At 58.8% G+C, this 25,611-nt stretch overlaps 8 protein-coding genes across 8 annotated transcripts; 3 read left to right on the forward strand and 5 right to left on the reverse strand.

Moving 5' to 3' along the window:
* Positions 1-15: 15 nt before the first annotated feature.
* Positions 16-495, forward strand: K437DRAFT_270975 (uncharacterized protein; the record flags this gene model as incomplete). Its single annotated transcript, XM_013384782.1, has 1 exon — positions 16-495. A coding segment is annotated over one exon (480 nt), but the record flags the coding sequence as incomplete, so codon positions are not given.
* A 137-nt stretch (positions 496-632) lies between these two features.
* K437DRAFT_252085 (CTP synthase) lies at positions 633-3,305 on the reverse strand. The gene is made up of 4 exons (XM_013384783.1): positions 3,045-3,305; positions 2,688-2,932; positions 1,224-2,619; positions 633-1,146 (listed from the first exon to the last, which is right to left on the reverse strand). Exons 1-4 carry the CDS (start codon positions 3,100-3,102, stop codon positions 797-799), a joined length of 2,049 nt encoding a protein of 682 aa, XP_013240237.1. The 5' UTR covers positions 3,103-3,305; the 3' UTR covers positions 633-796.
* Positions 3,306-3,490: 185 nt separating this feature from the next.
* Positions 3,491-5,544, forward strand: K437DRAFT_259931 (uncharacterized protein). The gene is made up of 5 exons (XM_013384784.1): positions 3,491-4,327; positions 4,434-4,553; positions 4,656-4,839; positions 4,950-5,064; positions 5,171-5,544. Exons 1-5 carry the CDS (start codon positions 3,632-3,634, stop codon positions 5,409-5,411), a joined length of 1,356 nt encoding a protein of 451 aa, XP_013240238.1. The 5' UTR covers positions 3,491-3,631; the 3' UTR covers positions 5,412-5,544.
* Positions 5,545-5,643: 99 nt separating this feature from the next.
* K437DRAFT_265162 (uncharacterized protein) lies at positions 5,644-7,907 on the reverse strand (the record flags this gene model as incomplete). Its single annotated transcript, XM_013384785.1, has 2 exons — positions 5,644-7,528; positions 7,594-7,907. The coding sequence occupies 2 exons, from the start codon at positions 7,905-7,907 to the stop codon at positions 5,644-5,646; spliced, it is 2,199 nt and encodes a 732-aa protein (XP_013240239.1).
* A 1,026-nt stretch (positions 7,908-8,933) lies between these two features.
* K437DRAFT_46935 (Pkinase-domain-containing protein) lies at positions 8,934-12,119 on the reverse strand. The gene is made up of 2 exons (XM_013384786.1): positions 11,022-12,119; positions 8,934-10,944 (listed from the first exon to the last, which is right to left on the reverse strand). Exons 1-2 carry the CDS (start codon positions 11,922-11,924, stop codon positions 9,064-9,066), a joined length of 2,784 nt encoding a protein of 927 aa, XP_013240240.1. The 5' UTR covers positions 11,925-12,119; the 3' UTR covers positions 8,934-9,063.
* Positions 12,120-13,355: 1,236 nt separating this feature from the next.
* K437DRAFT_265164 (uncharacterized protein) lies at positions 13,356-15,300 on the forward strand (the record flags this gene model as incomplete). Its single annotated transcript, XM_013384787.1, has 2 exons — positions 13,356-13,572; positions 13,922-15,300. The coding sequence occupies 2 exons, from the start codon at positions 13,356-13,358 to the stop codon at positions 15,298-15,300; spliced, it is 1,596 nt and encodes a 531-aa protein (XP_013240241.1).
* A 78-nt stretch (positions 15,301-15,378) lies between these two features.
* Positions 15,379-20,876, reverse strand: K437DRAFT_276673 (uncharacterized protein). Its single transcript, XM_013384788.1, has 4 exons — positions 19,955-20,876; positions 19,740-19,881; positions 19,450-19,638; positions 15,379-19,372 (listed from the first exon to the last, which is right to left on the reverse strand). The coding sequence occupies exons 1-4, from the start codon at positions 20,694-20,696 to the stop codon at positions 15,562-15,564; spliced, it is 4,884 nt and encodes a 1,627-aa protein (XP_013240242.1). The 5' UTR covers positions 20,697-20,876; the 3' UTR covers positions 15,379-15,561.
* Positions 20,877-22,044: 1,168 nt separating this feature from the next.
* On the reverse strand, positions 22,045-25,189 carry K437DRAFT_259936 (uncharacterized protein; the record flags this gene model as incomplete). The annotated part of the gene is made up of 2 exons (XM_013384789.1): positions 24,826-25,189; positions 22,045-24,739 (listed from the first exon to the last, which is right to left on the reverse strand). Coding segments are annotated over exons 1-2 (2,594 nt in total), but the record flags the coding sequence as incomplete, so codon positions are not given.
* Between the last annotated feature and the right edge of the window lie 422 nt (positions 25,190-25,611).

The raw sequence follows: 25,611 nt of genomic DNA on the forward strand, positions 1-25,611 counted from the left end.
AAGCAGCAGATAGCCGAGGAGGAGGCGGCCGCAGTAGCAGCATCTCCTTCCTCCGCGGCGAGCGCCAGGCTCAGCCCCGCTGCCGCGCATGCTCACGTCGCGCGCACCGTCGCAGAAGCAGTCGCCGCGCGCTTCGGCCCCAGCGCTGCTGCGCACAGCGGCAGCGGCAGCCCGTCTCCGCGCGCGATCCCCGACTCGCCGCTCCCGGCGCGTGCGGGCCTCAACATGCCAAGGAAAGCGGCGACGCTCCAGGCTGCCACGGCGATCGATTCGCCCCTGGCCAGGTCCAAGCCGATCTACATCCCTCCCGGGAGGCAAGGCTTCCGCTCCGGCCAGCTGCGAGGCAGCCGTGATCAGCAGCAGCATGCTTTTGACAACGTGCCGCACTCCGCTACAATCGAGCGCACGGCTGAACGCCAAGAGGCGAGCAAGATGATGCTCACCCGTCTCGGCCAGAGGTCTGCGTCGCCGCTTACGCCCAAATCCGCTTTCTAGATACAGGGCATAGCTAGGGTAGAAGAGAAGCCTGGCGCGGGATATTCTTCCTCCCTCTTGCCTACATGTACACACACCTTCGCAGCATACCCCGCAGCTTCCTTCCCATTGAATTTTGACCAGACACCCTGAGGCATATTCGCATTTGTTACTTTCCTTTCGGTACTGGTGTGGTAACAGGCATTTACAATGGTAGATTACTGCAAAGACATCATGATCATTTCTCTTTCGCAACGCACCCACACCACCGGCCGCTGCGACTTTGATACTTTTTGCTGCTGTTGCTCTATGTATATGTGTGCTAAGGAGCCTCACTTGACGAGGCATTGATCAGGGGAGACCCGCTGGGGTGCACCTCTTCACTGTCGGGACAGCGGCTTCGCACGGGTGTCGACACGCCCGGCGGTGTCGTGGCCGGCTTGATCTCCGTATTGGTTGTGTCCTGCCCCAGCTCCCTGCGGCGCTGCGCCTCTGATTCGAGGATCAAAAGGTCCTTTGGATGCGGTGGGACGAAATCCTTCAGCTGCGCCGCGATCTGCTGCTCCAGGATGCCGGCCGCGGCGGCGACGAGGCCGAGGAACGGCGGGGAGGGGTTCAGCGGTCGCGATACGAGCTCTGGATGCGCTTGCAGGCCGACAAAATATGGGTGGTCTGCGGGCCGAGAGAGAGAAACAAGTTTAGAAGAGTCCCACCGGCATGATACGACGTCCGACCGGCTCAGCGCTCACCTTTCATCTCCGCGATCTGCATGCGCTCCCCCTTCTCGTCCTTGCCGACAAAGAAGAGCTCGTCCGCCGGGGGGCCCACCCGCGGTGTATCCTTCGGCAGGCCAAACGTGACCTCTGGCAGCGATGGCACGCGCTCAGGCGGGGGTCGGCTGATCAACTTCTTGGCAGCCTTGGCGGCGGGGTCGATGTTGCCGCGTTCGATGCGCTCAATGTACTGCGGGTTGATCTCGTAGCGGTGGCGGTGGCGTTCCCAAACAACCGGCTCGCCACCGTACAGCTTGCGTATCCGCGACCACTCTTCCGTGCCAGGCCCAAAGATGGTCGGGCGCAGGCCAAGCCGCATCGTGCCGCCGAGGTGCGTTTTGCTGATCTCGGGCATGTACACAACGACTGGGTCGGCGCACTTGGCGTCAAGCTCGGCGCTGTTAGCGGCAGTGATGCCGCAGACGTTGCGCGCGTACTCGATCACCGCGATCTGGAAGCCGAGGCAGATGCCGAGGTAGGGGACCTTCTTCTCGCGTGCCCAACGCGCCGCGCTGATCATGCCCTCCGTGCCGCGTTGGCCAAAGCCGCCAGGGACGATAATGCCCTTGGCTGAGCAGAGGCTGTGCCACGCCTCATGGTAGCGCACCGGGTTGTCCTTCTCCGTGTGCGGCTCGAGGTCGCTCGAGTCAACCCACTTGAGCACGAGCTTACGACTGCAGCGCAGCGCAGCGTGCTCGAGCGATTTGACGACGGACATGTAGCTGTCCTGCAGCGACGTGTACTTGCCGACGAGGACGATCTCGACCTTGTCCAGCGGGAGGTCGTGGCCGATGGTGAGCTCGCGCCAGCGCGTGCGCAGCGTGCGGCCCTTGAGCTTCATCGGCTCGGGGATGCCATTGACGTCGAGGCCGAGGCGCCGCTCAAAGTAGCGCACCATGCCCTGTTGCTCAAGCAGCAGTGGGACGTGGTATGTTGAGCTAACGTCGTGCACGGCAAGCACCTGCTCGGGCCCGACGTGACAGAACATGGACAACTTGTTAATGACCGCGTGGTCGAGCGGCGTCGCGCAGCGCGCGGCGATCATGTCCGGGACGAGGCCCAGGCCGCGTAGGTCGCGGATCGCCGCCTGCGTAGGCTTGGTCTTCTGCTCACCGCCGATGACGGGCAGCAAGCTGACGTGGATCAGGGCAAAGTTCTCCGTCCCGACTCGGAACTGGAACTGGCGCAGCGCTTCGACAAACGGCGCAGACTCAATGTCGCCAACGGTACCGCCAAGTTCGACGATGCACACGTCGGGCTCCTCTCCGGTCTCATCGACGGGCAGCCTGGCCACGCGCTCGATCCAATCTTGGATCGCGCCCGTCAGGTGCGGCACGATCTGAACCGTCTTGCCGAGGTAGTCTCCCCGTCGCTGCACATCACAACCGCCTTTGATCAGCAGTGCTCTGAGCAGCACGCCCCTGCCTCGCTTCGCCTCACCTCTTTCTCGATAACTTGACGGTAGATCTTGCCGGTAGTGATGTTGTTATCACGGCGGAGGGTGACATTGAGGTAGCGCTCGTAGTTGCCCAAATCGAGGTCGGCCTCTCCGCCATCGTTGAGGACAAAGACCTCGCCGTGCTCGGTCGGGGCCATGGTGCCTGCATCGATGTTCATGTATGGGTCGATTTTGATGGCCGTCACTTTGAGGCCGAGCGTTTTGAGCAGCAACCCGGTCGAAGAGGCTGGAGGTTTTTGGGGGGTAGCCGGAGCGACGTGCAGTCGCACAGGCATGGTGAGAGGGTCAGTCCCTATCAGCTCTTTTGACCACGAGCACGGCGGCTCGAGGCTGCTCACCGATGACGCCCTTTCCGATGCCCGAGATGACACCACCGCTGACGATGATATACTTCATCTTGCCGTGTTTGACTGTAGCACACTCTATCCACGGTTGCGCTGGCGGGGGGGGAGGATTACACGCGTGGACGCGTTTGCAAGATTCGCGTGCGGATCGGGCTGAGAAGCTTGGACGACAAAGCCAACTGTCTGCTGCGGTCTCTTTCAGGGGTTGCGTTGTGCTGTGCTATGCTGGGATGAGAAGCTGCGCTGCGTGTATAATAGGACCATGTGACACTGGGATACGGGTTATCGAGATCTCCCCTCTCCAAGAAAACGAAGAAAATCTGACCGACGGTGGGTTCGCGTTCCGCCCCGCCATCTCGAAATGACGAAATGCGTCACCATGTGTTTCCACAGATGCGAAGAGCGCGACGCGAGCTGACGATGATATGATTGATATGATATGGGAGAGGGGGAGACCCGGTACAGCGGCCACCAGGACAAGCGGCGCATAGCATGCATGCATACATGCACGCCCAGCAGGCGCGCACGCTTCGCAAGCATCGAGCAGAGCAGCAGCAGCACATATAGCCGCCCCCACAGCCATGCCGCCCCTGCGCTCAGCCCGCAGGCGCGTCGCCTCCGAGGATCAAGACGGCGCCGACGGGAGCAGCGCGACGCAGCGCGCAGGGCGACCGCCGCGCAGCTCGCGCTCCCAGATGCAACAGACACAAGGTCAGCGAAGCAGCGGCGGCGGCGACCGCAGGCGCACCACGCAGGTAATCGATGAAGATGACGAGGAGGAAGAGCAAGAGGATGATCTAGGGGAGGAGGACGAGGGTCCATCGCGGAAGGGCATGCGTGCAACGTACGGCCGCAACTCGCAGCGCCTATCGGAAAGGGGCAACAAGGGGCGCCGCTCGCGCCGGGAGGCCGGCGACGACGACGATGAGGAGGACGAGGAGGAAGTTGGCGCCGGGGGCGCCGACCTCGGGTTTGACGACGCCGAGCCCGGCGGACAGGCGCGCACGCAGGCGTTCAAGGCGCTGACGCAGGCGATTCATGTCTCCGAAGACGAGGAAGACGAGGAGGACCCGGAGCATGAGCGTGCAAAGTGGCAGATGTGGGAGGACACGGTCAAGATCGACCAGCCGGTCGATGCGCACATGGCCGACAAGCTCATCTCCCGATCCATCAAGGAGATCGAGGCCTTCCTTAAGAGCGCTGAGGAGACCAATCAGGTCCTCGCCGACGCCATCATCGCGCTCGAAGAGTACCACGGCGGCGAGGAGGAGCATCCGGTGAGTAGGTGTCCCTAACGCTCCCAGCAGTGAACGCCTCGCTCTGACACATACTTCTCCACATTCCATGCTGCCCCCTTCGCGCTTCCTCGCACGGCCCAAACAGCGTTTCAGGCAGCTTGACAAGGACGTCCGCGATCTGATAGACGCCTGCTTTACGGCCAACGGCCGCATACGCATCCTCGGAAACATCAGGGATGACGTCGTGAACGACGATGCCGAAGGGGTGAGAATACAAATAGTACCTTTCCCGATCATATTAGATTGGGAATGACCTCTGAAAGCGCCTGCTCATACTCTCCCATACCCGCCTTCCCACATTGTGCAGATGGACCTCGTCGCCAAGTACGACGGCGCATCCAAGAATCTCAACGAGGCGTACCTCGCCAAGACGGCGCGCCAAAAGTACCTCAAAAGTAAACTGTACGAGAACTTCAGGACCCTCGCGTGGGACGCCGCCGCGAGGAACCAGGGGCAGCCCATGCCGTCCATGAGCGAGATCATACCTGCTGGTATGTCAATCCTGCGACCTGTCTCATTCCCTCCGGGGGGCGCAACTGGTTACCGACGCTGACGCGCGTGTTCCACGCCCTTTCGCTCCCGCCCCACCCGGCTTGTGCAGAGAACGGCAACCGCAATGATCTGGGTGACGATGATGACGAGCTGCAGATCGGAGGCATGACGACTAACTTCAAGGATCCGCTCACGCAAGCCTTGCTTGAGAATCCAGTCATCAAGTCAGTCTTTTTTCGTGGTCTTCGCTTGACCCATCCACCAGATGCTATTAACTTCGTAAATGGCTGACGACTCCCCTTTTCTTCTCTTTTTCGCTTGCACGCGCAGTACGGCCTGCTCCCACGTCTACTCGCGCAAGACGATCAAGGAGTACGTCCTGAGTGAGCAGCGCACCAAAGGCAGCGCCATCTGCCCCGTGTCGGGCTGCAGCCAGCGCATCGAACCGAGGAACCTCAAGGATGATGAGTTCATGGCCAAGCGCGTTGCCTTCCACATCCGCCGCCTCAACCGCCAGGAGGAAGGCGGCGCGAGGCGCAAGGCACTGTCCCAGGCCGAGGTGATCGATTGACCCTGACACGATCGTCGACATAGCTGCCGCAGGCGGAGACCCGATCCACTGGCGGCAATGTACATTAGCAGAACCTTCTCAAGGAAAATGCCCTGATGCGGTTCACCAACTCCGTACGCGCATGTCTCATGGAACACTAGGAACTGAAGCTCACTCCCGCAGTGCCACGAAGTGCGTTGTGCAATTATGCATTGGGCGGCGAGCGCGCCTGGCGCGACCTTGGCCCTTGGCCTTACCCAGGACCAGGCGCGGGGGAAGCATTACTAGCTACAGGCTCATTTAGCGCCGCGGCGCTTGTCTGTGGCTGCGATGGCAGCTGCGACTGGGATGCGCCTGCGGCATCGGCAACGCCTGCTTCTGCATTCACTGCAGCCTCAACCTGTGCCTGTGCCGATCCTTGCGTTTGCGCCTTCGTCTTTGTCTGCTTCTGTGCATGTGCCTGCGCTTGTGCCTGCGCCTGTAAGCCTGACATTATCGCCGCAAGCCCGGAAAGCTGGTGCGGCAGCAACTTGTCGAGGCGCACGCTAATATGCAGCACGTGCAAGGCTGGGGTAGCAGCAGCAGAAGCTGAAGACGCTTGAACTTTTTGCTGCTGTAATGGTTGCGTCTGGGTGATGCCCATGAGCAAAGCCGGCTCGCGCTGATCGGGCGGCGCACTGCGCGGTGCAGTAGCTGGGCCGATGCTGCGTAAGTAGCTACTGGCATCGATTGTGCCAGAATCAGTCCCAGCCCCTGCTCCGGCTCCCATCGAGACGCTCGCTGCAAGCGCAGGCACAAGATGCGGAGCGGGGATGGCGTTCATGCCGAGAGCCGTCAAACGCGGCAAGACGGACAGCGGAATCTGTAGCGGGATGGGCTGGTTTGGTATGCTTGAACGTGCTGATGCTGAAGAACCCCCTTGTGCGCCTGCTGATGACGGGGCTTGATTGTGCGGTTGTGGCTGTGCACCACTCGATTTTGTGTGCTGCTGCGATGAAAGGTCTGTCGACTTTGCTGATGTGGCTGCATCAGTTATTTGCACTGTGCGCGACGCCAGCGTAGACGCTGGACTCGGCTGGTGTGGTGGCAACCGTGCTAAAGGCGGCTGCATCTGAGGCTGAGGTTGATGTGGCGGAGGTGGTGGTGGCGGCGGCGGCAACGCGGCTTTGGCAGCCTCCGGATGCTCGCGCGCAAAGGTCTCCCATCGAGTCCGTGCTTGGACCAGCAGCTGTGTGTCCTGCTGCAGCAACTCGCGCTCGTACTCTAAATTGTACCGGTCCAGTTGCGTCTCCAAGAACACTTGGCCCTGCGCGCGTGTATAGCCGCCATCTGCTCCGATCAGCAATTTCATCACGCGCTCGCTGATGGAGGCGTGGCGGTCAAATAAGTCTATCGCTTCAATCATTGATGGAAAGCTATCGTTGTGATCGAATCCAACGGTGTAGTCAGATGTGGAGGAGCAGGACAAATCCGCTTCCCACCACGGCACGAAAGGCTCTGGCTCGGGCGGTGGCTGAGGTGTTTGGTCCTTCTTCGAAGCAGAGTCCCCGTCCTCGCCCTTTTCCGACGCAATCTCGTATCCGTTCAGGCCGCCAACCGTGACAACCGAGGCTCTTCTGTCTTTTCCCTTTCCTTCACTTGATGACCCCGATGGTGCTGCAGGTAGTCTAACTCGCAATCGAGTCTTCTTTTTGCTTGGCTGCCCGTTGACCTCGTTCGAGGATGGCTCTAATATCGTTGCCAGAGGCGCTACACTGCTTGGTCCTACCTCGGCTTGGCTATTTGCGGCACAACTTGTAGAAGCGGCTGCTGATGCATCAGCGAAGCTCTCTGATTGCAAAGCATGTTCTTGTGCAGACGCAAGGAGAGGAGCTGGTGCAGCTGTGGGCGTTGCCTCTGACGTCGCGGACGCAGAAGCAGCCTCCACAGGTGTCTCTATCCGCCGCCGCTTGCGCTTGAGTGATCGATTACGATGCTGCTGTTTGTGCTGATTGATGACATAGTCCAGGTCTTCCGATGGAATTTGGAAGACGTGGAAAGGGAGCAAGCGCCTGATGATGTCTTCTGTCGAGGTGAATGGCGTGTCAACTGTGGGCTGCAGAGCTGCACGCTGGTCCGCTTCGAGGGCGGCAGCGAAGCTGTGAGCGGGAAGAAAACATATCAGGAAAGCATCTTTCCAGAGCTTTGTCGCTACTATACGCACTTGTTCGTGGCAGAGGCTTGCAGGTTGTGAAGCTGCGCTTGAATTCCGGGCAGCTTGTCCGCCGGCCCGTCGAGCATCAGACCTGGAGAGGGCAGCGCCGAGAAGCGTCCAGGCTCAACAGCGTTGGTCTTCGATACAAGGTGCTGATGTTGCTGGAGTGATGTGGTCGCTTGTGCTTGAGCTTTCTGCACTGCAACTGGAGAAGCGCCTACGTCTGGTTGCGACTGCATGACACTGGATTGATGGGCCGTTGCAGCAGCATTGTTTGCAGACCATGCAGCGGAAGTTGAAGACGATGACACGTCGGCCGCCATAGTCAAGCTGCCTTGGTTTGAAAGATCCTGACTACCTTTGTGACCGAAGCCTATGACTGCGGTCTAGCGTCGCCTGATGGGAAGACGATGAAGCTGGCTCAGTTTCCGGTTGTACCGATACTTGCGACTGCGCGAGTCAATATGCACTGCTACTCGCGACGTTGCTGTTTGTATCTTCCCTGACGCCTACACCTGCGTCTGAGACGGGCCCCACGTTCACACTAATGCGGCTCTGCTAGACCCGATGGCATCAGCAGTATGAGCGAAAAGTCTGGCAGCATACAGAGCCGATGACGACACGGTCCTGCCACGTGGAGAGCGTATTACCCTTGACTTGCTGGCCCAATGAGCGATTCTGGTCCAGAGGGTCGGCCAGCACGGACGTAGCAGGAGGGCGAGGCCAAAGGTGACCCTCCCTTCGCTGGCCAGCCCCGGTTGGGTGGCGGCGAGATGGGCAGGCCACTGCCAGCCACAGAGGGAGGCGAAGAAGGAGATGGATCCCCCCAATATGATGGTGGTCGATGACCACGATCAGTAGATCTGCTGCTCGCAACAGCCTTCACTGATCGCCTCTCCTGTCGATCGGCTCCGCACGCTCGCACCCTGCAGGCTATGCTTGTAGTGCACGCTCACCTGTTGCTCTTCGACTTTCGGATCCTCTCTCAAGAAGAGCACACACAGTCAAGAAGGGGCCGCAGAGCACCAACGTGTTCTCCTGCAAAAAGGCAGGCGCGGGATTTACAACCATACGTAGTGCCCCAACCCTACTTTATTTGGCCGCCTACTGGATCCGATAGAGAGAGAGATGTAGGTAGCCAGCCTTGCGCGCGCATACTGACTGCAACGATGCAAACCGCAAAGCAACGCGACCTGAGACGGGCTCATCGAGTATATTAAAGGGCAGTAATTGAAGAAAGATGTAGTACATGGTACAAGATACAAACAGATTTTGACACAGGCCGATCGGCTGAGCGGAAGCAGCGCCTGCTCGCTTGGGCTCTCGGGCGAATGAATAAGGAGGGGCTATGAGGTTGCTGGGAGCGAGGTCGTCATCGTTACTCTGGTTTGATGTGTGTCGGGTTAAATTTGGGCGAAAGTGGGCGCCTTCCTCTTCCTCCGATCGATGGGTAAAGGTGTCATCGGTTCGTGCCGTCGATTATCGATGGAAGAGCGAATGCTTCTTCTTGTTCTCCTCCACCTGCGGCTGCACATGCGGGTGGTCCGGATGCTCGCCTTTCCCTTCGACCCGCAGGTGGGCGCACGTGCGGATGTTCTTGAGCCACTCATCGCCGAAATCATCATCGTCTTCGAACTCTGCGTGCGAGAGCTGCGTCAGCGAGTCGTGATGGCGTGACAGGCCCGATTGTTGCCTGTGCTTGTCGGAGGACCCCCCGGCAGCAGCAGCGGTAACGGCGCCGGTCATGGCCTTGTGCAGCATATCGCTAGAGGTGGACCGGCTCATCACGGGCGTGCGCGTGAGCGGCGAGTCGATCTCGCTGTACCGCCTGCCGCGCAGCAGGTCGCCGAGTGTGCATCGCAGCGCAGGGTCGATGGCCATCATGCGCGACAGGGCGCTGCGCGTCTCGCGCGGCAGCAGACGGAAGATGCTGTCAGCGGCGCCAGACTTGAACGTCGCTTCCGAGTCGATCGACTGGTTTTCGACCCTCGCTCCGGCAGCGGCTGTTGATCCCCTGCTTGGTATTGCCACAGCAGTGCCCCCAGACAGCTGGCGCTGAATTGAGAGCTGGTCCGTGATGGGGGAAGAGACCATGAGGCCACCTGTGATGTTTTGTATGTGTCCCTCTGCTGAATCTTCTCCGTCACCCATAGACGGCGTCTGTGCTCCCGAGCCGGGGTAGTGAGGCGTGAGGTAGCCAGCCTCCTTGGCAGTTGGGATCGTGGGCGTAGCACTACCTGTGGCAGTCCAGGCGATGCCCGTGCTGTCCATCGACTCGGCCTCGTTCGCATCGTCCATCTTCGTCAGCGACAAGGGCGCCTTTGCCCCGGTTCGCTGGCCGGCGTTGCCGTCGCCTGCGGATGGACTGCGACTGCTGGGCGCCGACGTGGCAGGCGTGGATTGTGCTTGGGACGATGAAGTTGTCGCGCCGCTACCTGCGCTCGAAGCCGATTCGCGCGTGTCGATCGACCCTCCGTTCTCGTTGCCGTCCTTGCTGGCATTCGATGCCGGCGGTCGGCAGAGCTCCGGGTGAGACTGGACGTACAGCCGGAAGCTCTGGTCGTGCTGCGGGTCCGGCAGCTTCCAGGGGAAGCGGCGCAAGACCATGCAGAGGAAGATGATACCGAGAGACCACACGTCGGTCAGACGCGGGTCGTACGTCTGCTGGCTCAGTACCTCTGGTGCGAGGTAAGGATCCGAGCCGACAACACCGGTCGCGACGACCTTGGACTTGCCGGGCGAGTGGAAGACAGTGGCCGTGCCAAAGTCGATGATCTTGACAATGTTGTCGGTCGTCATAACACAGTTGTCCAGCTTCAGGTCACGATGCGCGAGGCCCATGCTGTGCAGGTAGTCGACGCCGTCGACGATCTGGCGGAAGACGCAGTAGAGCTCCTTGCGACACATCTTTCCACTCATGACAACTGAGAAGAGGTCGAAGGGGGCGTACTCCATGACTTCGTAGTAGTGCCCATGATCGGAAATGATGTCGACAGTCTCGATGATATTGACGTGGTGCAGCGTAGACCCAATGCAGAACTCGGCAGTAACCTTTTTGATGTACTCCTTTTCGTTCTCCCCGGGTCGGCGCTGCCTGAATTCTTTGACAGCAAAGACAGCGTGGTCTTTGGAGCGCTTGATCAGGCGGACTGTGCCCCCCGCACCCGAGCCGAGGACCTTGCCCCATTTGCCGTACTTTTTGACATGTGCGTGGTCCTCCCCCAGGGGCGGAGAGTCTCGCCCTTGGCGTCTGCCTGGCGTTCCGCTAGCCGACGCTTTCCTGTCCGAGTGATGAGAGGAGCCACCCTTGGAGTGCACCTTGTCCGCGCTGCTGTGATGACCGATGTGGTGGTGCAGGAACTATGGATCAAGGGAGGCGAAAAAATGTCAAATGTCAATGTGGAGCTGCATGAAGCGTGGTTCCTTGCTCAGCTTACCCTCCGTAGATCATGGACAATGTGTGTTCCACCTGCATGCTCCTTGTCCTTTTTCTTACTGCTGCTGTGAATTGACCTGTTGCCTGGCGTGTTCGCTCCCGATTCGTGCGGGCTGTTGTTCTCGCTCGCCGCGACACTGCTTTTCCGTGGATTAGCGACGGAGCCCTTGCCGTTGTGCGCGTCGTGGATGTCCGCCTGCGTATTCCGCCTGCTGCCCAGCTTGGGGAAAACAAACTGCGGCGGCGTGTTGGTCGCATTGGGCGCGTCGTTTCCGCTGTTGTTAGCAGCTGCAACCTGGTGCGTCGCATCAACACCGCGAGGTCCGGAGAGACCACTTGCGCCGGGGCCCTGCGCGGATGTGGACGATCCGCGTCGGTCCATCCCGACTGCATAACCGATCCTTCCAAATATGCCGGATGGTACAGGGCTGACAGCGTTCGAGCCGGGGGAGCTGGCGCTGCCATCGGACACGCTGCCGGCGCCGGAAGTCTGCCTTCCCATCGTATGTACATCTGCGCTCGGCCCGGTAGGCGGCGATTGAGCGGCCGACGCTGGATGAGACGACGAGGGCGAGTCGCCAATGACCACACACTCTCTCCTCCCCTCAGGTATGTCGAATGCATGATGCCCAGCTTCGAATACTGCCTCGCCGGCTGCTTGTATGGACACAGCGACCACTTCGTCGCGCTCTTTGTGGGGGTTGACAAGTGAGGCCGCATGTGCTGGGTTGGTGTAGACCTTGCGCCGCTGCTTGCGCTCCTCCTCTTTCTGAGCAGCTTCGCTGGAGAGTGCGGTGGCTACGCGTTCGGACGAAGTGGGCCGGGTTGGTCCGGTCTGGTCCGCGACGGACAAGCCCGACATCTGAGCGCTAGGAACGGCCGCCGCTAAAGACATGTTGTGCATTGCCCAAGGGAATATGGTGTGAATGGATGTTGTTGTTGCGTTGGCGACGAGAAGCACGTGTTATCTGGGGTGACTCTGGCAATGCAAGGTGCGCTGACGATACGCAAGCTTCAATCAAGGGGCTGTAGACTTGGCACCTCCGAGCTTGTCTTTGTGTCGACAGCGTGCAGATTGATGAAGCAGCGCCTGCGGGTTGCCAGCAGGGCTGCGCTGCTCGTCAAGTTCCTCCCCGACCCTCACCTGGGACGTTGATGACACTGGGCGAACTATTGAGCGCGCAGACAGGGCAGGAGACGATACCCGCGTGATATATGTGGCAAGCTCCTTTGATGAATTGGCTGGGGGGAGGGGTTACGATGAGGTGTACGCTGTGCGGATGTTCACGACACTATGATGCAAGCAGTGAGAGGATGGCCGATGGCGGATAGTCGGTGCGCCCACACCGTGACTGTACAGACGCCGCGCCCTCGTTTCGCTGTCGTGCAGGGCGGTGTCGCAAGCGGAACATTCACCGCGGCGGCCTGCCGTCGCTACTGGCTTCGTTGTACTCTTCCACAACGCACCTCAAAAGGGGGCACGCTTCGACTGGGGTACGCAGCTGAAGGAGAAGCAGCGATGATGGGAGTTAACGATCATGTATCCTGAGCATGGGTAGTGAGAAGACATCTTTGATGGGTGGACCCGATGGCAGCCGAGAATTGAGTCAGCGAGAGAGAGGAACACGCCAACTGCTGCGCGCGGTTGTTGCTCGGCCATTCAGCGGGCCGACGCACCGGCACCGTGGACAGGTCGTCACACTGCCGTCCAGTGGCCATTGTTCTTTCGACCGAACCAAACAGGTTTTTTGGCAGCTTTTTACATCCGCCAGCTGTGCGGCCCGCATCTCCGTCGCTCCATCTCTTCCCCAGAGCACGAGCTGGCTAATTCCATCTCAAAAAGGAGCTGCTGGCTTGTTGTTGTTGTGAAGGACGGAGATGATCGCGTGTCCATGCATTCAGTCCTCCCGCGGCATGGGCTCCACCATCGGCACATCGGCCTGGGGGTGCTATGGCTGATGGTAGACTATGTGGTATATGCGGTGTATGGTGCTCAGTCTTGTATGATCTGGCCAGTATCCCTCTCTTCTCTACAGTGCCTCCCCCACCGCCCACGTTCGCAACACTATATATGATAGCTTGGTGCTTGAGGTAAATTGGCATCCGTCCTGTTGCTCACTCGTCAACGTGTCCATGACTTCCATGCTGATGCATTGTGGCTTGTGACCATGTCATGGCGTGAGAAGGAGGCTCTTTCACCTTTGGATTATTTTTTTCGCCTGAGGGCAACGGCTCTTCCCGCGGATATTGGGTTCTGAGGTCGATTGTACCACCACATCGCACGCCGCATGCGTGCTCTCTCCACAATTGTACATGCATATTCCGATGATCCCCAATGACGCCAAAACGTGCATTCTTGAATCACTTCAATTCCTTCGGGGCTCATCGGCAACAAGAAAAGCCGGTCAAAAGTGCAAAGGGGCCAGCCAAGTGCCAGCCGCTGCTGCGAGAATATCAGCGACCAGCGTCTCTCTACTCATCCACGTTCAAGTGCCTAGAGGGCAGCAGCCCAGCTGGCCCCCATTTCAGCCAACAGCGCTTCTCTGGGACCCGTAGGTTGTGGCCTGCCGGTGTCGGAGTCAGCGAGCGAGATTCGGCGCAGCGTGACACTCTCTTTCTTTTGTCATAACACGGCTCACACTGCGCGCGCGACAGAGGGAGAGAAGGGAGGGAGAGAGGCGGCGAGTCGCGCAGTTGGTTCCGGGTTTGGTTAGCGTGCTTCCAGCTCGACAGGACGGCATCTAGAATTGAGCCGTGTCTCGAGCCTTGCAGTTGACAGTCAGAAGGCAAAGAAAGAGTGCGAGGCTGCAAAGTCGCTAGCTGCGTATTAGCTGCGTTTCGCATGAGCCCCCGAGCGGCCTTGGCTTGCCATGCCTGATCTTGTACTCTCACCACGCGCAGTTGCGGACCTCAGGCATCTCCTCTTCGTCTCGGGCCCGGGTGACGGGCAGCCAGCGGCGTCAGGATCGGGATCAGCGTCGAAAGCACCTTCATCCGCTTCCCCAGCGGATAGTGCAGATGGCGAGGGCGATCGCGAATGGGGGTCCAGCGCAGATCACTGGATTCTCCCCACAGCCCTGCGGCGGAGCATCCAAGATGCGCTTGAGCACCCTCTACCTGCGCCAGACGGCTGGCCGCAGCAGGAGCCGAGCGTGATTGTCGCCATGACTGGCAGCAGTCCCGCGATCCCGCCTACGGAGCAACGTGTCCAGCCGGAGAATGCATGCATCGCCCAGCCAGCGGCAGCGCCAGACGCCAAAGTGGTCGTTCTACATCATCACGTGCTGCGCGACGTAGCAAAACGCATGTGGGCCCTCACAGGCGACACGCGTACGCTCGCCCGGCTGCAAGTAGCGCTCTCGACGCCGGCACCTGTATCCAGCTGCAAGGGCCGAACATCGACCAGCGAGAACGCCAACGCAACCCCCCAAAAAGCGGATAGCAATGACGACGCATCCTGGACACGATACACTCTCAGCTCACTCGTGCACGGCGCGACGCTCTACTTGCCGCCGAAGCCGAAATTCGTGCGCTCGCCGGAGCTTGAAGCAAGCCTAGCGCGGATCAAGGCGCAGCTCGAAGCGGACGAGTATGCTCGCATGACATCTTTTGCCGGCGACAGCTTGGCGCCGAGCCTGACTGCCGGTTGGACCTTCAAGGGTTCATCCGCTGCAGCACCGTACACGATCTCCACACATGCAACGCCGCACCTGCGCTCGGGCATGAATCCGCCCGTTGTGCCGATGGAGCGCGGCGCGCAGCTGCTGACGCCCGAGCAAGAAGCACAGGAGTGGGCTTATACGCGCTCCATTATCTCCGCCATTGCCAATGTTCTGCTAAGCATGTGCGCCGTCGCCGTCGCCGCCTGGTTCGCAGGGAACAGTGGCGGCCTCGCCCCTCCCGCTCGCGCTCTCGTCGCGTTCGCCGGCGCGTTGCTCGTCGGGTTCGCAGAGACGGTCGTGTACATGCGCTACTTTAGGGGCCAGGAGGCGAAGCGGGCACGCAAAAAGCGCCGCTTATTGGATTTAGGTGATGAGAAGAAAGAGGAGAATTATAGGTCAAGTACATCAGGCAGGCTCCTGGATGACGAGGCGCTCGCGCTGCTTAGGCAGCAGCAGGAAGCTGCGATCGATGCATTGATCGCGGAGCAGCAGGCTGCTCGAAGCGTAAGCGGCAGTGTTAACGCTGTAAAGGAAGCTCCAGTTGCACTAGCAGGGACCGAAAAGGCCCCAGCCGCTCCCAAAGGCGCTCGAAAGCGTAAAAATATCATCAAAAAGTAATTTGTATAATACGCTCTTGCGCTCACTTTGGAAAATGAGAATAACCGGAGGGCATAAACTGCATGTCTGCATTGACTTTAAAATGATTATCGTGTTCATCTAAGACTACAAAAGAACAGATCTCGCGCTTGGAGACAGAGTCGGTTGCTATGATTCAAAGTCGTGCACACTTGCGAAAAGACTGGTGTGTGTTGCGCAGCATGATGTGATGTGGTTGTGGTATGGTGTGGTACGGAGCACAGCGGTATGGAGGATGTGCGATCATTTGAACCCGAATGTCTGCTGCTGCATCAGCGGACTTGCCGGCCCGTTCCAGCCGTGCCCATTTTGAGAGCCATAAGGCGTGCCGTTGGGGGACCCCTTGTAGTCAAATCCGCCCTTGTTGCCGATGTTGATCGTGCTGCTCGTGCGCGACGAATCCCCTCCATCGGCGTACGGTGCCTTTGGCTTGCGGACGCGCAGCTGTCGCGCTGGCCAGCCAGCGTAGACAGCGCCAGCCTCTGCAATCTCGCCTGAGGCGACGAGCGTGTGCTCCAAAAGGATCGAGCGCGGCTCCATGCTGGCACCTGAGAGAAGACGACTCCCTGAACGCATGGCGCAGCCGTCACCAATGCGAAGCTTGTTGAGGCTGAAACGCCCTCTGGAGTTGATGTGAGCGACGACAGACGCGTCATCGATCGAGACGTAATCGCCCATCGTGACCATTTCCGGTTCAGTCAGCTGCAAAGACGGCTTGCCACCTGCCCAGATCGCACACTCGCGGCCAATATGAGCGCCGAGCGCACGCAGGTACCAGACAGCGTAGATCGAGCCAGAGATGCAGCCAATGACATGGCCGCCAAAGCCTCTCCCTAGCAAGCGCTGGAGCGTAAGGTGAAGCTGCCAGCGTTGGCAGTAGCTGCTCTTGTCCCAGTCGTATCGCCCTTCGCGGCGTCTTCCAATGACGGCCCACTTAGTTCCGATTACCCATGCAAAGGCGAGCATGCACTGAATGAACATAATGATGACAAAACAAATGGCGATGGATGCATAGAGAAGCCCGGGGCGGTACCAGTGATCGGCGAACAGAAATGCGGCCTTATCTCCGAATTTACTTCGGAGAAAGTTGAGGAGCAGAACTGTCGCGGCGGCTGGAGTCGCCCAGTAGGCCGAGGCGAAGACGGACATGAAGATGTTGATGGTCACCAGCATCAAGTACGGGAAGACAAAGAAGTTGGCTTGGCGTTTGTAGAACGCGCGACCGAATGGCGTGAGCGTCTCGTCCTCGCCGCCCATGGCTTCTTGCTTGGCGGCCTTGCCGAAGCTGACAGCCTCGCCGTTCTTTGCACCCATCCACACCGAGTTTTCCTCGTAGGAACCATTGCGGCGTGCCAAGGCACCGGAGCCCATGACGCACTGTTTGCCAATGCTGCATCCGGGTAGAAGCACGACTCTGTCCGCAATCATCGCCCCGCGTCCGACGCGCACGCGAGCCCAGCCAATACTGTCGGAAGTAAAAACTTCGGAACGTGAGCCAAAAACGACGTCATCGCCAATCTCTAGCAGCTCCGGGTCTGGGCAGTAGATGCCAGAGCCTGGCCAATAGACGCGTCGGCCGATCTTGGCGCCCATGGCACGATAGATGACGGAGGTCATTTCATAGTGCGTACCCAGGAGCGAGAAAGCACGTCTCAACTGGGGTTGAGACAACAGCTCGGCCCCAATCCAGCGACGGAGCAGCGAAAGCTCCGTGGCGTTGCGCATGGAGCCCTCGCGGTTGAGGCCGAAGCAACGTTTGACGACGACACCGAGTATGAGGTTCATGAGCGGCGGCATGGCATTGCGCACGACGCGAGCGACGTAATGCCATCCAATACGGCGCGGGTAGGCGAACCAGGCAATGACGCCCTCGATGCTGTCGTGCCTGTTGAACGAGAATGGCTGCGAGAGAAGCATGAAAAGCGCTGCGAACCAGGGCACATAGCCGAGGAATTTGACGAAGAATCGGATCGGGACGCCGACCAACGCAATCAGCCACAAAGAGGGACGCGGGATACCTGCCCTGTTGAATGCTGCGTACGCATCGGAGGACGGCTCCTCGTGTGAGGACGACTGCGGGCCCCAGACAGTGCCGTCAGCAAGGCGTGCACCGGGCGAGATCTGGGTGAAGGTGTTGACGACGCAGTCGCGGCCGATGATGATAGGCTCCAGACGGAAGTAGCCATCGCGCTCAACGCAGAACCCGCGAACGAGCGACTTGTCGATACGTGCCCCATCGTGAACAGTGATCAGGTCGTACTCGCCTAGCTTAGCATACTTGTCGATCTTGACGTCTGAGCCGATGGACATCCCGAGGAGACGGTAGTAGCACTTTTGAAGATCGGGGGTCAGCCCAAAGAGACCCTTTCCAGCCGTCTTGAGCGACTGGTTGACGATCCACCAGCGCAGATGGTAGTTGCACCACATGGGGTACTTGCCAGGCTTGTACCGGCCTATGATGAGCCACTTGAACGCGATGGCAGTGACGGGGCAGATGATACGGCTTGTAAACCTTGCGACGATCAGCGAGGCGAGCAGGACGGCTACGCGCTCCCAGAAGTTGTCAGAAATGTAATAAGCCGAGAAGGCGAGGCCGTGCAGGATGACGGTCCACGTCCAGGCCGCTTTGAAAGGGTAGAAGAAAAGGAGTGGCATGAGTTGGATGAACATGACCCACGGGTGGCTCTGGCTGCGAGGCTGGTAGTCATGGCTGGACAGCGTGTCGCTAGGGTCATCATCGTCGTAGCGATGGGCGCCGAGGAAGCTAGAGCTGGGCAGGCCGCTCTTCTCATCGTAGTATCCATCCATGTCATCATCTTCGTCGTCCTCTCCGTCGCCGATCTCCTCCTCGATGACCTCTGCGATGCCCGCGACGGTCGAGTTGTTGAAGAGCGAAGAGACCTCAAGAGAGACGCCTGTCTCCTTGCGGATCAAGTGGACCAGACGGCCGAGCAGCAGACTGTTGCCACCAAGCAGGAAGAAGTCCGACTCGGCCGTGATGGTGCCAGACTCGGTATCAAGCAACTTGGCAATGATGTCGCGGACAATGATCGCCGTGCGCGACATGGAGGACGCATTCTGTGCCTTGACCTCCTCCTCCATTGTGTCAAAGTCGATCTGGCCGTTGACCTTGGCGAGCGGCTGACGAAAGACGTGCAGCGGGTTCGGCACGACGTAACCATGAAGGACCTGCGCCAGTGCTCGATCGATGTCTGCCGCATCGTAATCTGCATCCTCTTCCACTTGGATGAACGCTTCCGGTGCGCCGTCCTTGCGTTGCCGCACGGCCGCCTCGACGATACCGGGGATGCGGTAGCAGGCGCGCTCGACTGCACGCACATCAATGGAGACAACGTTGCAGGGGATCGGCTCGGACAGGGGCACGTTTTTGTCGGGCGCCTTCGCCTCAAAGTGCCGCTGCAGTGCAGGCACATCGTCAGAGAGGGGCCCAATGCCGAGACGAGTACCAAGTTTGATGCGCAACGGCTTGCCTGCCTGGTTCTTGGGCAAGTCATCCATGTACACTACCGCAAACGGCCACTTGGACGGATGCAGGTGGGAGCGCAGGAGGTTTTGAAGTTCCGCTAGGCCAATGCGTGGTTGGTTCGGGACGGGCACGACGACGACGCCGATCGTCTCTTGCAGGACGGCGTGTTCAATAGAGAAGGCAAGCGTTTGCTTGACGCGTTCTTTGCATGCCTGCGTGATGGCTTCCTCAACTTCGAAAGGTGAGACGACCTCGCCACCCTTGTTGATGATCTCCTTCGACCGACCAGTGATGTAGATGTAGCCGTCAGCGTCCATGTGGCCCATGTCGCCGGAGTCGAACCACCCTTCGGTTGAGAATGAGGATGCGTCGAGCGGCTGACCAATCTCGACTTCATAGCCTGAGAACGTGGGTAGGCCGCGCACAGAAACAGCGCCAGTCTGCCCGATAGGGAGTTCACGCTCGCGGTTGAACGGATCGCGAATGGAAATGTCTGGCCCGCAAGCGATGCCTGAACAGCCTGGCCGGTCGAGTTGGTAATGAGTCGGTGGGGAGGCGATAGGCATGCTATGATGCAGGAACAATCGGCATCGCACTGTTCAGCAAAGGTGTTGCAATGCACGGCTCAAACGCTCGAGACTCACCATTCTGTCATACCATACGACGGCAGGACAGCAGTGCCGCTAAATGTCTCCTTGAGCTGCACGGCCAGTGATGGCAGCAGACCGCCGGCGGCATTTGCGATCATCTTAATCTTGGTTTCTTTGCTCGCATCGATGCCCTCTGGCTTCGAAGCCAGGATGGCGTGGTGCATGGTCGGAGCGGCGTAATACCTGTGCCACGAGTGAGAGACACGGAGCATCAAGAGTGTGGCAGGTAAGTGATCGCAATGCGAGGCATTAGGGCGAGAATGAAAAAGGTATGGGAGACTAACCATGTGGCACCGAGCTGTTTGGCGAGTTTCCACCACGCAGTGGCGTCAAAGCCAGCACACATGATGGCGCTGCCGCACGAGAACATGGGCGCCCACAGGTTACGGACGATCCCGCCGACATGGAAGAGCGGCATCATGTTCACTGCACAAGAATGTGGGAGATGCAGGTCAGCATCGTAGGCAGCAAGAAAGGGGCCATCTGCGACGGAACGCACTGTTGACCGAGTCTGGTTTGAGCTCCCACGAGAACACGACGCAGCATGTGCCGACGATGAGGTGCCTGAGCGAGTACGGCACGACCTTTTTCTTTCCGGACGTGCCAGATGTGTGCAAGACGAGACTCGAGTCGCGCAGGCCGTGCAGCTGAGACTTTGGCAGGCTGCCGAGTTGATACGGCGTCGGTCCATCCGGCTCGAGGACGGCCATATCGAAGAGGCCCGCTGGCCCGACGCCGCGTGGGTCGATGAAGATGACCTCCATGTTTTCTTCCTCGAACAGCGACCACAGCTCGAGGCGGTCAATCGCATCACGCGTCGTGACGACCGCACGTGCACGCAGGCGCACAGCATCGTCGCGTAGCTCACCGGCCGTGCAGCTCGCGTTGACCGGAGCGCAGGTGTGGTATGCGGCGACGGAGAGCAGCGCGAGTGCGTTCTCGGGGCCCGTGGGCAGCGCCATCATCACGCGGTCATTTTGCTTGAGCGGATTGCCGCGCGAGCGCGTCGAGACGGGCAGGGTGAAGTTGGAGATGAAATGCTTGATCGTTCTATGGTCCAGTGGCCCACGTGATAGGTCCGGGGACCAGATCGCTGGCCGCGGTGAGTTGCAGATACAGTCGAGCAATGTTGTGGCCCGACCCGACTCGGTGATGTGTTCTGCTAGGTGGTCACCGAGCGACCGCGTCTGCGGCCGCTGCGGCAGGCCGTAGATGAAGTCCAGGGGCCACTCGGCAGACATGGTGACCTGGTCTAGCCGCGTAGTCCAAATATGTGCAGGATGGTGGAGAGAACCGGCGGATAAGGTCGATGTTGCAAAGCAGGATCGACAATATCGAGCGCCTTATTATACGCCAAGGCGGGTGTTGCCTGGGTACAAACAGTATATGGCGTTCCAAAGAGGCGCTTTGAGAGTCAGTCGCGCGCAGAGGCGGAGACAGGTGTGTCAATGACGCTCTCTAAAGCAGGTGCTGCACTATCCTCCACCAGCGTTAAGCATAGCGATACTAAAGAATTCGATTATTATATATTCAAAATTAAATTCAGATTGCTTCACCCACAGTGTGTCGGTCAATGGCAGCCAGCTGCTTGCGGTTCAAAAGAAAGAAAGTACCGGTTCGGCACAGTTAGATGGCAGAGCGGCAGGGTGGAATGAGGGGTGGAGCGCTGTGCCTGGGTATGTCCTGCCAGACTGTGGGGCCTTCCTCCTCACCGCATCCTCACTCTCCTGGTGCCTTCTCGTGGTTCTGCGCGGTGCCGCAGGCTGCGGTACTCCTGCGGTGGACCCCTGAGAGGGGCAGGCGCGGGTTGGGCGAAAGTTGGAGAGTGGTGCGGTGCACTGCCCCCTAGTGTGATTGGATGCGTCAACAAGCGTCCAGTCAGTTCTTCATAGGTTCGCAAGGTGCCAGTCAACACCAAATTGCAACGACTGGCCCAGTGCCAGCCGGCCTTTCTTCTTCAGCGCAACTGGTGCGTCAACAGTGCTTTGCTATCCACCGAGACACCCATCAAATTAAACCACTGATCGTGGTAGGTCGTATTGTAAAGGCTGCCTTGCTGCTCTTCCCAGCTGGTTGCCTCTTCTCCATTCACCATCGTCCTGTCCAGCGCAGCCTATACAAGGACCATCTTGCGCATCCCCCTCGAGCAGCTGATCAAGCAGCGAGTATCGTCTGCTGTCGCTGGGGGATCGGCGCTGTTCTAGTGGCTCGTCGGCACTCTTCTCTTTGCATCCCACGGCCATGTCGAAGCGACAGCAGGGAAGCTGGACGAGCGAGCGAATGAGGGCAGGCGAGAAAACAAGGAGAAGAGTGGGGACGAATTATCGAATCATTTTTCCTGCTCTGGCCAAACAAACCCTGCGCCGCATCACTTCCTGCCATCTGCTGAGCTCCCGACACCAGGCATGGCGAGCATAAAAAGTAAAGGATAGAGTAAGGGGCAGGGTGACTTCCCTCTCCACCCCCAGGGCTGTACGCGTGCACGCTGCCGCTGCTGCGAGCTTCATCGCATCCTTGCTTACGTTGATCTCATCGCCGTTAGGGAAAGAATCAGACAGAGCCCTCGCATGCTCTCGCACACTGTCAAGGGAAGTGAAGTGTCCATTTGCATTCAAGTCATGTGGGATCGAAAAGACATAAAGTGTATGCTCAAAGAGAAAAAGGTCCGGTGGAGGCAGGGATGATGTTAGGGGAGCAAAGGTGATTCTTGCGTAGGGAGGATCGTTAAGTAGGGGGCATAACGATCGGCGGCTAAGCTGAGTGCTTTGGTGAACTCAAATATTACTCCGTGAATACCCCGTCTGTTGTGCCTGTTGTGCACGCGGTCAATACCATTTTTCATCGATGATCGAAAAAGAATGAGGCGGAAACAAAGAGCAAGCGATGCCTCGCAGGCAAAGCGAGCGATATCCGCCTGCAGTTCAACTATGACTAGTGGGCGTCCAGCTGACAAGCGGTACACTTTGTGGAGTGCTGCTGTCCGCGGACGTGAGGTCGTCCCACTGCGGCTGCCACAGTGTTTGGATTGTCGTCGCGCCAGACGGGTTGGGGATGTCGATGATGAGCGTTGTGACGCCCGTGTTGATCGGATCGCCACCATTGGCTGGGTCCGGGTCTGTGCCGTACAGCCTTTCAGCGGGCGGACCGTTGTGGGTGAACTGAGCATTGGGCGGCGAGAGGATCTGAACCTTGAGCGTCTTCGCCGAGATTGGCACATTGAGGCCGATTGCTGCGTTTGGGTCGTCGATTGACTTGATCGTCAGCGTTGCAATGCTGCCGCTGATGGATACAGTCGCGTTGGTCTGTATGCGCCACTGGATACCGTTCTGCGCTACGCCCGCCGCGATCTCGTCCTGCAACAGCACCTGCCTGCGGCCGTTAAGCAAGCGGATGCCGCGCTGGACCTTGTCGGCTGTTTGGTTGTACGCCGAACTCATGTCAGTGACAAAGTACGCAATGTCGTTCGTGCCAGGCTTGTAGTTGATGTCTGACGTCTGCGTCAAATTGTGTTGCGAGCCCCATGTGTTGCTCGGCGCAGCCATCACGCTCTGGTCGGCCTTGTTGATAACGAGTGTGTTCTGGCCTTGCGTGCCCTTTCGGAAGTACTGCCAGCGAGTGGAGCCTTGGGTCTCGTTGCTAAAGTAGTCCGTGCTCAGGTACTGCGCCGAGCCGTACTCTCCAGCCCAGCGGGTCCCCATCGCATCGAGGACAAAGTCACCGACATCAAGGTCACCGTGTGTCTGGTGCCCAGTGAGCGCGGACGCCTTCATGGCGACGAAAAGTCCGTTAAAGTCGGTCCACGAGCTGCGCATGCTCATCCAAGATCCGCGCGGATCATCAAAGTACCTGTCCAGCGGGAGATTGTTCCAGAAGGCGCCCTTTGCGCTCGTGTCGTACCAGAACATGGCGATTGGGTCCCCGAGCGCATCTGCGCGATCGCGCTGGAAGAGCGTAAGCAGCGGTTGCTTGTAATAGTTGCCCCACCAGAGCATGGCGTTGGCGTTGGTGCTAAATTTGTTCGGGCCGTGGTCTCCATAGTTGAACAGACCGCCGTTGCCGCTGACGTACATGTGGTAGTAACCGGTCTGGTAGAACTTCTGGTTCAAGCCCTGATTGTTTCCTGTCGCACTGACAAGGGCAGACTCGGCACGAGCGGCAGCGTTGGTGCCAAAGTACCAGTAGTTAGCCGTCTCGGCCCAGGTGCCATCGGCGTAAGGGCCATTAAAGCAGTTGTTCTTGATATTATCGATGGCATGATTGACAACCTTTGTCGCAGTCTGGCTCAGGTCTTTGGCGTCGTCGCCTATGATGGCCAGCGCACCCAGCAGCATGCCCGAGTTGCACACACAATTCCAATTTCCATTTCCATTAACATCCTTTTTCCACCAGCCGTCGTCGGTTTGGTACTGGTTAAGACCTGGCGTGAGACCAAACTGGATGATCCAGTCCACGATGAACGCCTTCTGCGTGGTGTTCCAGGCGTCGTACATCCAGTCAAATGCGATTGCAAACGCCGCAGTCATCTCTGCGGTATCGAGAAAGTGCGCCGGGTTCCAGTGTCCATTAGGATGAGGGGGTGGTCCCTGACCGAACTGCACATTGCTGTTGTTACCTGCTGCGACTGATAGCTCCTCCCACGCCCTCTGCACCCAGCTCCGATCATTGGTCATCTTGTATGCGTAGCCCCAAGACCGGAGGCGTAGCTGTACCTCGCGAGAAACGTCGAGAATACCGGACCTATTGTATCCGCCATCAATAGAGTAGTTGGTAGGAGGCATGGCCGCGAAAGCAGTGGCATTGGCCATGACCGAATCGTTCATGATGGTGAGATAAGCATCCTTGTTGATTTTTTCGGCCATACATGACCACATGTAGCCGGGTGCGATAATGCGCGGATGCGAACGCAGGTTGTTCAAGCTGAGAGACGAAGGATCCGTGTCGTCATTGCATGTGACTGCCGGGTTGCCATTGCCTGTCGGCGCAGCAGTGTTAACAGTCGGCAGAAAACGGGGGTTTCCATAAGGATCTGTGCTGCCGTAGAACAGCTTGTCCACGCCGCCTGCTTCTGCGTGGGCATTCGCCGTGCTCGCTTGCTTTGGGTTGTCAACGTGGGCACTCCCGACACTGTTGGAGTTGTTCCGCTTTGCTGCTCGGGAGCCGAAAATAGCCCCGAGGACAGCACCTGCGATGATCAGGACGAGAATGGGAAGCCCAATCAGGAGCCATTTGCTGCGGCGCTTCTGAGCAGGTGCCTTGTACGAATATTTCTGTGCCGCATGTTGAGCTGGAAGATCCAGCGGGAGAGGGTGCAACAAATTAGCAAGGAATGGATAACTCCTCGCCTGCCTAGGGGCTACTTGCATTGCTTACCTGCGTTCGGCTGCTGGCTCCAGCCTGGTTGCTCGTAATCCTTGGCAGGAGTACCACCGTACGATGCACCAGCAGCTGGCGTGTCCGAATAGTAGTATCCGCTCTGGTTAGCAGCGTTGTTGTTGTACATGCCGCCGGTGGTCTGTTGTGGATAGTCCGAGTAGCCGCCACCTTGGACTTGATACCCAGAGGTGTTGGGGAGAATGTGTGTGTCCTGCGGGCGTTGGTAGGACATCCTGATGGAAGCCTGCGAGGTAGCGGAGCAGATCCAGGCCCAGGATCACTGGCTTTGGGTGGAAAAGCTCGTGAGAACCGAAGGAGAGTTGAGGAAGAGAGCTTGTTGACCAAGCTTGCAATGAGAGGGATGCGAGTTGTTGCTGAATGGACTTTTCGGCGTCAAGTTGAATCCTCGATCCCAAAAGAGAGCGGCAGTGCTCAGTGGGCCCAAAGGCGGCAAACACGCATGCGCGGGCGTTGGAGTAGCGGCGCCCGGCTACTGGTGCTGGTGCTGGGAGACAGCACCTACCCAAAGGAAGATTTTGGTTTCCAGCAATAGGTTTCCGCTCCGTGTGGCTCGCGTCGGTCAAGTGCCCCATCAGAGTGGACACTCATCAGCTGACTACTGCTGTAAGCAGTAGACCCCTTTTTGGGCGTAGCTCAAGCCTTTTCTCCTTGCGTTTCTCTTTGCCGCGCTCGTGGACGCGCTTTTCTCGAGAAAGTTGGGCAACGTGAGGCTCTCAAGAGGGAGGAGGTCACAAGGGAGAGAGGAGAGAGTTGCGAGCCAAG

This window comes from Tilletiaria anomala (genome assembly GCF_000711695.1).
Source record: "Tilletiaria anomala UBC 951 chromosome Unknown K437scaffold_150, whole genome shotgun sequence".
In the NCBI taxonomy this organism is placed as follows: Eukaryota; Fungi; Basidiomycota; class Exobasidiomycetes; order Georgefischeriales; family Tilletiariaceae; genus Tilletiaria; species Tilletiaria anomala.